Source organism: Ranitomeya imitator, chromosome 1 (assembly GCF_032444005.1).
Source record: "Ranitomeya imitator isolate aRanImi1 chromosome 1, aRanImi1.pri, whole genome shotgun sequence".
NCBI classification, from domain to species: domain Eukaryota; kingdom Metazoa; phylum Chordata; class Amphibia; order Anura; family Dendrobatidae; genus Ranitomeya; species Ranitomeya imitator.
The window spans coordinates 1,171,255,566-1,171,269,276 of record NC_091282.1 but is presented as its reverse complement, the minus strand read 5'-3'; the positions used below and the strand labels follow the sequence as shown (position 1 = coordinate 1,171,269,276).

Sequence of the window (13,711 nt, the reverse complement as noted above, 5' to 3'; positions counted from 1 at the left end):
CTGACACTGACATGTCCTGCTAACAATATACTATTTTGGCTAATAACCTGCTTGGCAATTTGAGGGCTTATTTATTTATTTCTTTTTCTTCTTTAATATTTTAAAAGTAACAAATAAAAGTAACATTTCATGTAGTGTCATTTCTGTGATTGAGGGAGGGCTGCATGTGAGCAATTTGAGGCTTCGGCCTCCGGTGCAGAGCAGATCTGTGCTGTGTACTTTGCATATAACAATACAATGTATTTATTTGTGTCATGCATTTTTCGCCTTTTTGTATTTTAATTGTGGAGCACCTGCGGCTGTTACAAAACACTTGCATGGATGATCTGCTTGTTAGGGATTCCCTGCATGTGTTGCGGCTGCCGAACAGGTGTGAGACATGAAGCCGCGGGGACTCGAACATATTATTTTAGCACACTGAAGACATTCGGTTAGCACATGAGCATGCGCAGATAAGGCTACGTTCAGATTAGCGTTGCGCGCCGCTGCGTCGGCGACGCAACGCACGACACACGAAAAAACGCGTGCAAACGCACGCAAAAACGCTGCATTTTGCGACGCGTGCGTCGTTTTTTGACGAAAATCGGACGCAAGAAAAATGCAACTTGTTGCATTTTCTTGCGTCCGACGCTAGCGTCAAAAACGACGCACGTGTCGGAAAACGCAACAAGAAAAACGCATGCGTCCCCCATGTTAAACATAGAGGCGCATGACGCGTGCGTCGCCGCTGCGTTTCCCGACGCAGCGTCGGGAAACGCTAATCTGAACGTAGCCTAACACCTTATCCCAGCATGTTCGCTCATCACTACTCAAGGTGCAAAAATAAGCTCTCACTCAGCCCCAGATCCTGAAAAATAGAAACGCTACGGGTTTCCATTTTATTTTTTATTTTTTTACCAACGGATTTTTTTCATCACTTAAACAAAAAAGAACCTAGACATGTTTGGCATCTGTGAACTAGTAATGACCTGGAGAATCATAATCACAGGTCAGTTTTAGCATTTAGTGAACATGGTAAAAAAAACAAACAAAAAGAAATTGTGGAAATGTACTCTTTTTTTGCGATTTCAACGCCCTTGGAATTTTTTTCCGTATTTCAATGCACTACATGGTAAAATAAATGAGGTCGTTAAAAAAAAAAAAAAACTTGTTCCACCAAACAAAAAGGCCCTCATATGGCCATATTGATGGAAAAATAAAAAAGTGATGGATCTAGGAAGAAGGGAAGCGAAAAAATAAAATGCCAAAATCCCATAGCAGTTAATGGGTTAATATTAATGATATTAATGATTTCTCCCTTAGGTCACTTATCATTGATTCTCCATTTGTCGCAGTTGTTAATAGTAAACTCTGTGACAAATGAGATAAAAGTTCTATGGGGAAAAAAACCGTGAGGTACAAAATCAACGCAATATTTCCCATAAGATGACAGAGTATATATCTGTGGGGAGTAGGCACAGTCGTGTTGTTCAGCAGTTTTTTTCTTCTGCGGCAGAAAGGCCGTGTTTTACAGCACCAGCTTAGTGACTCACTGACATTTCTGAAATCTTATTCACATGCGGTTTATTTTTTTCTTGCATTTTTAAAAAATCTGCAGCTTGTCAATTCTCTTATGGGTTTTACAGCATTTTTCATCCATTCAAATGAATAGAAAAAAAATGCCGTAAGTAAAAACGCTGCAAAATCGCCTGGATTGTAAGCAGCGTTTTTCTTGGCAAAACTCTGGTTTTTGGGCTAGAAAAAAAAATGCTACGAAAAAGCAACGTGTGAAAAAACCCTTATCCTGGTTGTGTTCTAATTGGACATAAAATAGAACGGCCATGATGACACGGAGACATATTACATTCTATGGTGTTTCCACTTCATATATTGCCAGGCAGCATCTATTTGTAGAGCCGCTCCTTGAGGATCCTATCACAAGATTCAGTGATGACATCACTGGTGATGCTCGGCCATTATGACATCACTGGTGATTGTTAGTTATTATGACATCACAATTGACAGTCCCTACTTCTACAATGTACACGGAATCCCAGGTGCCATTTTTGGTTCCGTAGAGACTGAGCGCACTTGTGACTTATCACACTTGTGACTGATCGCACTTGTGACTGATCGCACTTGCAGTTTATCACTATGGCTGGATTTATTCTAGAACTTTCTCAACTAAAAGATCTATGGATGATTGTTATGAACAATCCCTCTAACATTGAGCTTCTACCACCCGATGGCGTCCTCAGCTTCGCTCGCCGGCTGGTGGTGCAGCTAGTAAAGGATTGCCTGAAGAAAGAAGAACAAGATCAACTAACGTCAGAGTATCTGACTGATTTATGTTACAACATCAGGACATTACTACACCAGGTAAGTGGCGGACGCTCCGCACAAAACTTCTCCATAACCATAGATGATAATGGTGGGATAGAAGCTTCTCCTTTCCTCCAATATACCATATTATGCAGGCCATAACGCTCACCCCAAATTTTGGGAAGGAAAATAGGAAGAACATTTTTTTTAAATAAAATGGGGGTCTGTTTACAGTCCGAATTTCCGGTCGCTTACTGGGGATGTGGCGGCAGTGGAGGGGGGTGACAGGAGACAGCTGCAGGAAGTCGGCGGCGGCAGGAGTGGGGCTATGCTGCGGGCCTTGGGCTGGGAGGAGAGGGTGTCTCGGAGGTGTGAGGTTTCGGGCTCTGGGCTTCAAGAAAATGATGTCGATGAGGCAGGAGCGGAGTCCCCGCTCTGCTCATTGATTTTATGGAGGTGGTTTTTAAGAAAATGGCTGCTAGAGACGGAACATGTGCAGATTGAGATTGAGCCAAGATCTGAATCTGCGCATGCACTACCTATAGCAGCCATTTTCCCTCCAGCAGGAAATCAATGGGCAGAGCAGGGACTGTGATCCTGCCTCACCGCCAACATTTTCTTGAATCCCGGGGTCAGCAGCCTCCCACCGCTGGAAGAATCCCTCCGCCCAGCCCAGAGCCCGGAGCATTGCCCCACTCCTGCCTCCGCTGACTTACTGCGACCCTGCCTCCTGTGACCCGCTCCAGCGCTGCCACCCCCAGTAAGCTATATTTGGACTATAAGACGCACCCCCATTATACTCCCAAACTTATTATGAAAAAAGTGCATCTTATAGTCCGAAAATGACAGTAAAACATGATGAGTCCCCAGATATATGTCCTTGTATCTGCAGACAGAGGAGCAGATGTCACATACGACGGCCGCCTCCATTGTGCCCTTTCTCATCTCAATTTTTTTTATATCTTTGCTTCTTTATAGGCTGAAGAAAGATCTCAAACTGAAGATTTGGCTTCCTTTAAAGAACTGGCCGGAAAAGTCCTGTCTATACTGGGACCCTCATTGGAACACCCGGTAAGTATCAATATTAATATACGTATCTGAGGAGACTTTCTGAGAAAAGTTCTCATGATGGCGCGTGATTTGTAGACTTACAATTGCTGCATCTGTAAATCTTCCACATATTAATTATCTATATTATATTTATCAGGAAACACCAAGAGGTGATGCCAAATGTGGGGAGAATGTGACCCCAGAAACTCCTGACCCTAATAGGAGTCAGCCGGAGCCGAGCAGCGATCTGATGACAGGTGAGCCGATCACTACAGGGAATATCCGGAGATTACACAGAGCAGGGAATAATGGCAGATTCACTCTCTGCTCCATGTAATGGGAACCTGGCAGCACATGTTACATGTAGGAGTGGTGGTAGGGTGGAATAGGACAATTTCCTCTAATAAAAAGGAAACCTTTTCTTGCAGAAATCCAATCTGCCAGTCAGGAGAAATCTTAGGTAGAAGCCATATGCAAATCAGGATGGAAGTGCTCTGGGGGCGTGGAAGAAGAGATCAGAGTGCAGTGACACGCCCCCAGTGCACATCCAGGCTAATTTCCATATGACTCCTATGCTTCTGCTCTCTTCCCATCACTCACATGTGCAGTGAGGGTGGGGGGCTCATCATTCATGTGATGATTGGGGGTCCTGCACCATTTACATTACATTTATCTATGGGATGCGCTGTACGTTCTCATATGTAGAATCCCCATATAACGAGGATTAATCCCATTTACAGACGTCTCGTCATTTCTCTGTTATATTGCGGGATTATGTATGTATGATTGATGTATGATGTATGAGTATTATGTATATAGAATTGATATTGATTAATACATTTTATTTCTTCATCCCTTTATCACTATTTTAGAACCATCAGCGCTGGCGAATCCCGACAGTGGAATCTGTGAGATCCAAGAATCTGCCGGTGTAAGTATCATAGAGATATAGGGGTGTCTGTGTATCACAGATCATTGGGTGTGAGTGACCCGTCCAGTGTTATCCCCCGTATAACCATGGGATGGCGCTAAGTGTAGAGGAAACTATGGTGTTAGATAATAGCATTTATACTAAAGGGAATCAGCCATCAGGTGTTTGCTATCCCGTTTGAGAGCAGCATGATGTAGAGGCAGAGAACCTGATTCTAACGATGTATCGATTACTTTACTGGGTGCAGCAGTTGAGATAAAATCACTATTTTTTTCTGATGCAGATCTGTCAGTGCTCGAAATGCTGAGCCTTGTATAATATTTCCCACACCAGTGACCATCATCTTTCTGTGTACACTGTGCATAGGCAGAAAGCTGCTCATAAGTGGTGGTGGCAGGGTTACACAGAGCAATAGGACTACATAGCCAGGCAGTCTTCTAGTGATATCTAGTGCTGGTAAAACACTGATTTTATTGAAACAATAGAACATGGCCTAGTAAGTAACATATCACTGGAATCAGGGTCTCTGCTCCTACATCATGCTGCTCTCAGATTACATAGAAAAAACTTGGTGACAGATTCCTTTTAAGTTCTTCTCTGTGTGATCTCTCTCATTACCCAGCACTGTCCAATGTATGATGACTGGTGTATGGACGACCCCCTTATATTAGATCCATGAGGGGCATCCGGCTTGTATCGTCCCCTACATCGGATCAGTGGAAATCAGCTGAGACATAATATAGGAGGAGAAGTTTCTGCATCTGTAATTTTTTTCCTACAGCTTCAATATCTTAATTTCATTTCTTATTCTCTTACAGAGCGTTATCAAATCATTGATCCCGGCAAGAAAACCGCATATGAGCGACTATGAAACTTACAAACTGATCAGCAGCGGACATTATGGGTGAGATTTCTATTAACATAATCCACATTTCTCGGGATTTCCTATAACAATGCTTCTGCCTCTGTGCGCTGAAGTGTTATCATAGGGAAAAGACAGGATCTGTGACAAATCAGTTAAGGAAAGGGATAAATAATATAAATACATTACACTCACCGCTCCTAGACCTCATCTGTTCTTATGCTGCCACCTCCACCACATCCTCCCGATCCAGTGCTCTGTCCTCTTCTTTTTGGGGCTCCATTATGGAGCGGATAATAGTGTTCGGTCACACATGGTCATGTGAGGGGTGACCCTATACTGACGGCAATGACATCTGCACCCCCACCATGACTATGTGAGTCCGATCACTGGCCTCAGCAGCAGAAGGGACCCCTGGAGCACTTTCAATTTAGACCAATTTTTTATTTGGACTGAATCGTATCTACTGGTCGGTTATAGCGAATCTGCCCAAGATGAATTTCGGTAGATTCTCTCATCTATAATGTGACCTGGGTGAGGGTCTGGCAGACGGGGCATTGTGCAGACCTCCCATCATCTATGTAGGGCTATTTCATGGATTTCTAGTGATGGCCGGACTGCTGGTATCAAACATTAGTACAAAAGATCATGTAATGACTTGTATATACAGACTGTTAATAAGGGTTCATTATAAACCATGGATTCTCTTTCTCTCCAGGTCCGTCCACTTAGTTCGCCATAAAGACTCTCAACAGATCTTTGCCATGAAGAAAATGGCAAAGCGGAACCTGGATAATCCACAGAGTGTGGAATGGGCCTATCTGGAGAGAGACATTCAAACATTTGCAGATTGTCCCTTTGTGGTCTCCATGCTCTGCTCCTTCCCAACTAGATCTCACCTGTGTATGGTCATGGAGTATGTAGGAGGTAGGACATGTACATTGTATTATATTCACCCCATGTCTGCTGACATCTTATCACCGCACTTATCATTAGGATTTACATCCCCACAGAGCATTTGTTACAGGTTATCTATTACCATGGTGCCCACAAAGTCTTAGATCTGTGTGATCTCCCTGTATATTCCACTCACTTCTCATCATACGTCATGGTGATCTGCTGTACAAACCCCTCACCGGTCATATTTCCTTTCTTCTATAGGTGGAGACTGTGGGACCCTTCTAAGCACTAGGGGTACTTTTTCTGTCCCCTTGGCCCGCATGTACTTTGCAGAAGCGCTTCTTGGTGTGGAATACCTGCATAGTTACGGTGTGGTGCACAGAGACCTGAAGCCGGATAAGTAAGTGTCCCCTGTAGTAATTTAAGTTGGATAGTTACCATTTATTATCTCACAGTCTGTGAGGCTAAAACCATCTTATCTTTCACAGCCTTATGATAACACCTGCTGGACACATTAAGGTCGCCGATTTTGGTCTTTCAAAAGTTGGTCTAATGATACCAAAAACCAACAACTTCAAGGAATCAGCAGAAGACATCGCCAGAGAGTACCAGGACCGTGAGGTTGGCATTACCTACAGGAACTTAGCTTGTTATTTAGAAATCTCATCATACTATTGGCTTTTTTCTACATTCTTCATTTCTAGAGAACTTTTCCACTGATATTTTATCTTCTGTCATTCTGTTTTTTAACTTGTCATAATATCGTTTCATCGGTTTTCACCTCTATATTCTGTTGGTTTGCAGTTCTGTGGCACCCCGTGTTACATAGCCCCAGAGGTCATCCTGAAAGAAGGCTATGGAAGACCTATTGACTGGTGGGCAATGGGGATCATCCTACATGAATTTCTGCTGGGAAGTATACCATTTGATGGTGATACTGTAAATGAGGTTTTTAAAACGGTTCTCTATGGTGAGTAGAATACTCCGATCATTGCATTGATTGGTTACATTGGTTTAGTTATTTATTTTGCTTTTCCTTACAGTGCAATAATGAGGTTTCTTTTCTGTATTTTTCTATGTAACAGGAGACATAGTTTGGGAATGTGACCGCGCTCCTCCCTTGGATGCTCAGAACCTCATCACTGAGCTGCTCAGAAAAAATCCTGTGCATAGACTTGGAACAGGTAACATATATAATAGTATTAATATCCCCTTATTACACCAAGGACATATCGTTCATGTCTATGAAGATTAGCACTTTTCTATCTGCTCGTCCATTTCTTGATCTCCATACTAAGACTTTCAGTCATTTTCCTTCATGTTGGCTCAGTTAAATCATTAGTTCAGATTATTATATACTGCTCAGATACGGAGCAGTCGCTGACAATATCTGCATCACTTTTGTTTTCTTTTTCCAGGAGGAGCATTTCAGATCAAGGATCATCCATTCCTGAGTGACTTAGACTTTAACAATCTTCTAAGTCAGAAGCCAGAGTATATCCCTCAGCTTTTATCAGATATGGACACCAGCTGCTTTATCAGTAAGTAGAATGAGACGGCATTTAGACTACGTTTCTGTTTGTCTCGTTTTCCTTAATATGTGACAATTGGTTCTCTATAATATTAGTGATAAATGGCGACTGTGTTACATGGACAACCTCTAAAAACACTTTATTACCTATATCTTGTAGATCATTCTGATATAAACAAACATCTGGTCTCAGAGGATGAGGAGGGAACAAGTGAGAATAATGATGGCTTTGACTTCCAAAATTATACATCATCTTCTGAAAAGCTTTGTAAAGTAAGTATGTGATCAATAACTCCAAAATATGTTAAAAAACATACCTCTAAAGTACAAAAACTAATTTTATATTTTATTGTCCTGATTTAGCTCTGTATCACTACTACGAGTATGGTGAACGTTGAGGATCCCAAGTCCCCTCCAGAGTGTACCGCAGCATCCAACACTGACATCTCAGAAATGTGAGTAGATTATGGGGTCATTACTGGGAGCTCCAGGCTGACATATGTGCACAACACCAAATATAGGACAGAAATACCATAATATCACATGCAGCATCCACTGCCCCATGGTTAGTGGTTATTGTGCTTCGGCTTTAGAAACTGCTGGTGAGAACAGCCCATGACTGTGGCCGAGCATGTATGTTTTGTGCTCCCCCCACACTGTAGGAGAGATGTAGTATAACATGCCAGATATTATTGGTTGTGTTCCGCTTCGCTCTATAAAAGTTAGTTTTGAGCAGACAATCTTCCCCCCTATGACAGTCATATGTCCTACTAGATTGTGGCCCGATTCTAACGCATCGGGTATTCTAGAATATGCATGTCCCCGTAGTATATGGACAATGATGATTCCAGAATTCGCGGCAGACTGTGCCCGTCGCTGATTGGTCGAGGCAACCTTCATGACATCATCGTCGCCATGGCAACCATTATGTCATCTACGTCGATACTGTGCCCGTCGCTGAATCAGAAACGTGAGGTGTCTACGTCCTTTATGACATCATCGTCGCTGTGCCCGTTGCTGATTGGTCGAGGCCTGGCGGCCTCGACCAATCAGAGACGCGGGATTTCTACGTCGATGCTGTGCCGGTCTCTGATTGGTCGAGGCCGCCAGGCCTCGACCAATCAGCAACGGGCACAGCGACGATGATGTCATAAAGGACGTAGACATCTCACATTTCTGATTCAGCGACGGGCACAGTATCGACGTAGATGACATAATGGTTGCCATGGCGACGATGATGTCATAAAGGTTGCCTCGACCAATCAGCGACGGGCACAGTCTGCCGCGAATTCTGGAATCATCATTGTGGCCCGATTCTAACGCATCGGGTATTCTAGAATATGCATGTCCCCGTAGTATATGTACAATGATGATTCCAGAATTCGCGGCAGACTGTGCCCATCGCTGATTGGACGAGGCAACCTTTATGACATCATCGTCGCCATGGCAACCATTATGACATCATCGTCGCTGTGCCCGTTGCTGATTGGTCGAGGCCAATCCTGGCCTCGACCAATCAGAGAGGCGGGATTTCCAGGACAGACAGACAGACAGAAAGACAGACAGACAGACAGAAAGACAGACAGACGGAAAAACCCTTAGACAATTATATATAGATTAGGCTTTATAGTCGGTGTTTTTATAGTAAGACAACCCCTGTTATACTGATTCCTTGTGATTTACAAGTGTTTCTTCTTCCAAACAGGAAAGAATCTGTCCCTGTATCTGATAGAGACGATGCTATTACCATCTTACTATCCTTGCCTTCACTATCAGGTATGTCTATGTCTACAGCATCAACAATGTGAATGTTGACTTCAAGGCTCAAATATTTCCACACAGTTTTTCACTTATTGGTCTCCTATGTTATCCATGTTATTTCATGGATCCAAATTATTTTGATCATGGACCCATACCCATGTGTATCTTCGTTCGCACACTCAGTGGAAACCATGGGGCCCCTGTACATCCTATTCGGAAGCCGCTGAGGACCTGGACCCAACAGAGAATCATCCGGTGTACTGGTGCTCCAGTCCGACCCTGACTAGAGATGAGCGAACCCAAACTTAAAAGTTCAGGATTCTCCCGGAAGTCAGTTGCAATGTTTGAAGTTCTGGGGGAATTCCGGAGAGAGAGAGATCATTTTCCAGCTGAAAATTTTGGGTCCCTATTACTTTCAATGGGGTTTGGGTTCTACTACAGTTCTGGTACCCAAACTCAACTTTGGAATAAAGTTCAGATCGGGTACCAGAAAACGAACTTCCACAGCTGTGCTCATCCCCAATCAGGACTACATGGGACAGGACTAGAACTATTCTATATTAATAATCTTTATTTTTATATATAGCACTAACATATTCCACAGCTCTTTACAGTTTGCACACATTATCATCACTGTCCCCGATGAGGCTCACAATATAGATTCCCTATCAGTATGTCTTTGGAATGTGGGAGGAAACCGGAGTACCAGGGGAAACCCACGCAAACACAGGGAGAACATACCAACTCATTGCAGATGTTGTCCTTGATTGGGATTAGAACCCAGGACTTCAGCGCTACAAAGCTGCAGTGCTAACCACTGAGCCACCATGCTGGGCCGTGCACAAGAAAGATAGAAAACAGATCCTATAAGAATATATTGCTTCAATTTTTTTTTCCTTTCTGATCAGAATGTCAAGCTCAAGACGACAGAAAATCTGTAATTAATCTGAGTTTAGAGCAACAAAACTCAGAAAATGCAAAAAAGGGGAAAAAGAGACGAGGTAAGTTTGAGAATCAGCTCCATGTTGTGTGATGTCAATGAGAATCATTCATGTGGAGCAGAAGTCTTCTGTCTGTGATAGGATTATCACATGTATGATGGCTGACAATGATCCCTGACCTCTGTGTGATAATATTCCTGTGACCACACAGTAGTATCATGCCATATGGAGGCCAATCACTTAATAATAATTTTATTTATAAGGCGCCAACATATTCCGCAGCACTTTACATTATAACTTACATTATATTTACTTCTCTTCTCATAGGATCCATCTTCCGCCGGATCTTATCATCCTGCCGGCGCGGATTATCCAGGGATGCTCGAGTATTTGCTTGTTGTCATTGTTGCCCTAGAACCATCTAAAAGACAGGAGACCTAAGCATCTAGCGCCCTGAAGTCCAGCAGATCCACCATCACTGCTGGACCTGTATAGAAGGACCTTCACCAGCTTCCTGTGGCCTTCTGACTCTTACATCACTACCCGGACATGTTTCGGTAACGCCTCTGTCACCAGGCTCCGCGGTATTCATACTGTTCACCTGACTTGGCCTTTACTGAACATCTGGCATCTGACCACGTCTGTCTTCCTAACACTGATTTAATCTATTGATAATATTCATGGTTTTGTTTACCCCAACCTTCAATTCCATTACTAATTTAAATAAAAGTAAAATCAGTTATTGTTGCTCCGATTCCTCTTCATTTTGAACTCACAAATAATTATTTGAGACATTATTATTAGAAGGAGCTCAGGATGGAGGTCATTTCACCAAAATGTGGCCATTATACCAGTCAGGGGTAATCATGGGGCCATTATACCAGTCAGGGATGATACATGGGGGCTCTGTCAATCAGGGGTGAAATAAGAAATGAGGGAGGAGGGTCCTCACTCATCACTTAGTGACTGAGCCCTCTCACCCTATATCACCACTCAGTGTTGGTGTTGGTGGGGGTTTGGGTATCCATCATCTCTGGGCTTCTTACTTTCAGCCTTCGTCGGTGTGGGGGAGGGGCGCTGTCTCACTGATTACAGCATTGCTCATACCTGAGCTGTAAGAGCGGGGGGGGGGGGGGGGGGAAGGAAGCCACAAACATAACTAACACTGATGGGATGTGCCTTAGCAAAAGCAGTACCGCCCTCCTTCCAGTCAGGGCCAGTTTTAGACAAAGCGGGGCTCTGGGCAAAAGTTTAACTTGGGCCCTAAATGCTCATTTTTTGCCCCATCACACAGAACAACTATCTACGTCAGGTAGAAAGAAGAGGAGTAATAGACAACCTACACCAGTAAAAAGAAGAACGACCCCTATGACGATACTCTTTATTAATTTATCAAAAAACGGATAATACAAAAAAAATAACAAAAACTTAATAAAATCATCCCAAAAAAGGGGAATATCAGCCTGGGAATCTGGGCAGTGGCCTATAAGCATTTGCTGGGCCAAATATTTTGCATATTTTCTCATGGGTAGTTGAATTTTGCCTAAAATTTTTGGTTTTGTGTGTGTTTTCTGGTAAAATCATCGAAAAGGCAAAGCCAAATTTATCACTAGATGTCAGGAAGCTTATTCTGAGAGAGAAGTCAGGCATAAGCCAAAACAAGTAGTTATTGAATTCAGCTGCTCTCAGAGTCAAGTGTGAAATATAATAAAAAGGTTATGGTACAGCTGACAAACCTAGGAGTTGACAACCATTGAAAACTTCCTCCAAAGTTGATCACATTATTAAGAAAAAGTCAGTATATGATGTAAGTAAAAGTATTATACAGATTTCGCACGAAATGAACTAAGAATATGGGCTCAGAGTGAGTTGCCAAACTGTGGTGCGACAACTAAGCAATGGGAGACTCTGGCGGCTGTGAGGGCAGGTGGTCAAGGGGCTGCTAAACAAGTCTTTGAATCCCCAAGACTTGAGTGACAAACCTCTGTATCTAATACTTCCTCCACTGCTTCTTGCTCCTCCATCTCCTCCACCTGCTCCCTCAACCTCTCCCTTAATCAAACACGCGTTTCAACAGTGCAGATTGAATCCTCCCCACCTCCATACTGCGCATCCAGGACTTAAATTAATATGCCTTCGAGAGCGCAGTCACACAGCTAAAGAGTTGTGGACAGCTATCTAGGCCGAGTTACAGCAATGACTGACTCCACTGAACCTGGAGCAAGGGAAGGCCGTGTGTGATAATGGTGCGCAACTGGTGGTGGTCCTACGCCTGGGCAACCTCACACATGTGCTCTGCATGGCTCACGTCCGCAGCCTGGTGGTACAGCAATTTCTCCGTCACTATCCTGGCCTGGATGCGCAGCTGCAGAAAGCATGGTTGCTGTGTGCTCACTTCTGACTATCGCACCCCGCAGGTCATCGCCTTGCATCCCTACAGAGATCTTTCAGAATACCAGTTAACCATTTGATTTGCGATGTTCCAACATGGTGGAATTTCATTACGCACATGTTGTAGCGACTGTGGCAGCAGCGACTAAACTGGTGGAGCATGTACTTTTGCATAGCCTGGGCCAACGCAATATGAATGTGGTACAAATCACGCTTGTGGAGTGGGCACAGATGAAGGACCTCTGCATCATTCTGGACAGTTTTGAAATGGCTACTAAGATGGTTAGCGCTGACGATGATGTCATCAGCATCACTATTCTGGTCATCTCCTTACCGGAGCAAAGGTTGAATAGTCTGCGTGAGGAGGTGGATCCCAAAGGTAGACATGAAAGCAGAGGAGGATGCGGAAGGGATAACAATATCTCAAATATCTGGATTGTGATGGCACAGGAGGGTGGCTTTCAGTGATCGAGGGGGGCTCATGGTACCAGACAAACTGTTAGTGAAGGAGCCATGGAACAAATAGAGGAGGATGAGGAGGAAGAAGTGATGGATGTGCAATAGTGAGATGAAGAGAAGGAGAGCAGCAGTGTAAGTGGCAAAAGCAATTTCTGTTAGCCGTTTCACACATTTTTAAATCATCTCATGGCTCAGCAGAACAGAGTACAAGTTTGACATCTGACACGTTGTGAATGACTGGAGAGGATGGTGCAGGAGTATCTGGAGCTCAATACCAATACCATCAGGGTGGGTTTGGACCCTTTTGCATTTTGGTCTTCAAAAAAGGAAGAGTGGCCGAGTTTAGCCTTAGAGATTTTGTCATGCCCGACAGTCAGTGTTCTTTTAGAACATGTCTTCAGCACTGCTGGTGGTGTCCTGATGGATAAGCGCATCTGGCTGTTCCCTGAAAGTGTAGACCACCTAACTTTCATCAAATTGAACAAGTCATGGATCTCCAATGATCTTTACACCCCAGTCATAGACTGGGCAGACTAGGCAATGGTGATGTTTTTAGTGTCATTCATTGATCTCACGCTATTGCA

At 43.6% G+C, this 13,711-nt stretch overlaps 2 protein-coding genes across 5 annotated transcripts in view; one reads left to right on the top strand and one right to left on the bottom strand.

Annotated features, from left to right (window-relative positions):
* The window catches only part of LOC138657124 (microtubule-associated serine/threonine-protein kinase 3-like), an 83,238-nt gene extending 72,256 nt beyond the window's left edge, over nt 1-10,982 (top strand). Inside the window, exons 3-17 of the mRNA XM_069744676.1 lie at nt 3,280-3,372; nt 3,509-3,608; nt 4,224-4,282; nt 5,101-5,186; nt 5,863-6,071; nt 6,306-6,444; nt 6,533-6,665; nt 6,849-7,014; nt 7,130-7,228; nt 7,463-7,585; nt 7,736-7,848; nt 7,939-8,030; nt 9,281-9,351; nt 10,245-10,337; nt 10,605-10,982. Of these exons, the coding sequence (XP_069600777.1) occupies nt 3,602-3,608; nt 4,224-4,282; nt 5,101-5,186; nt 5,863-6,071; nt 6,306-6,444; nt 6,533-6,665; nt 6,849-7,014; nt 7,130-7,228; nt 7,463-7,585; nt 7,736-7,848; nt 7,939-8,030; nt 9,281-9,351; nt 10,245-10,337; nt 10,605-10,702 (1,488 nt within the window). The 5' untranslated portion in view covers nt 3,280-3,372; nt 3,509-3,601 and the 3' untranslated portion in view covers nt 10,703-10,982. The remainder of the gene's footprint in view (nt 1-3,279; nt 3,373-3,508; nt 3,609-4,223; nt 4,283-5,100; nt 5,187-5,862; nt 6,072-6,305; nt 6,445-6,532; nt 6,666-6,848; nt 7,015-7,129; nt 7,229-7,462; nt 7,586-7,735; nt 7,849-7,938; nt 8,031-9,280; nt 9,352-10,244; nt 10,338-10,604) is intronic.
* The window catches only part of KCNIP4 (potassium voltage-gated channel interacting protein 4), a 1,248,191-nt gene that overhangs the window by 194,509 nt on the left and 1,039,971 nt on the right, over nt 1-13,711 (bottom strand). The gene's annotated exons all lie outside the window — the stretch shown is intronic.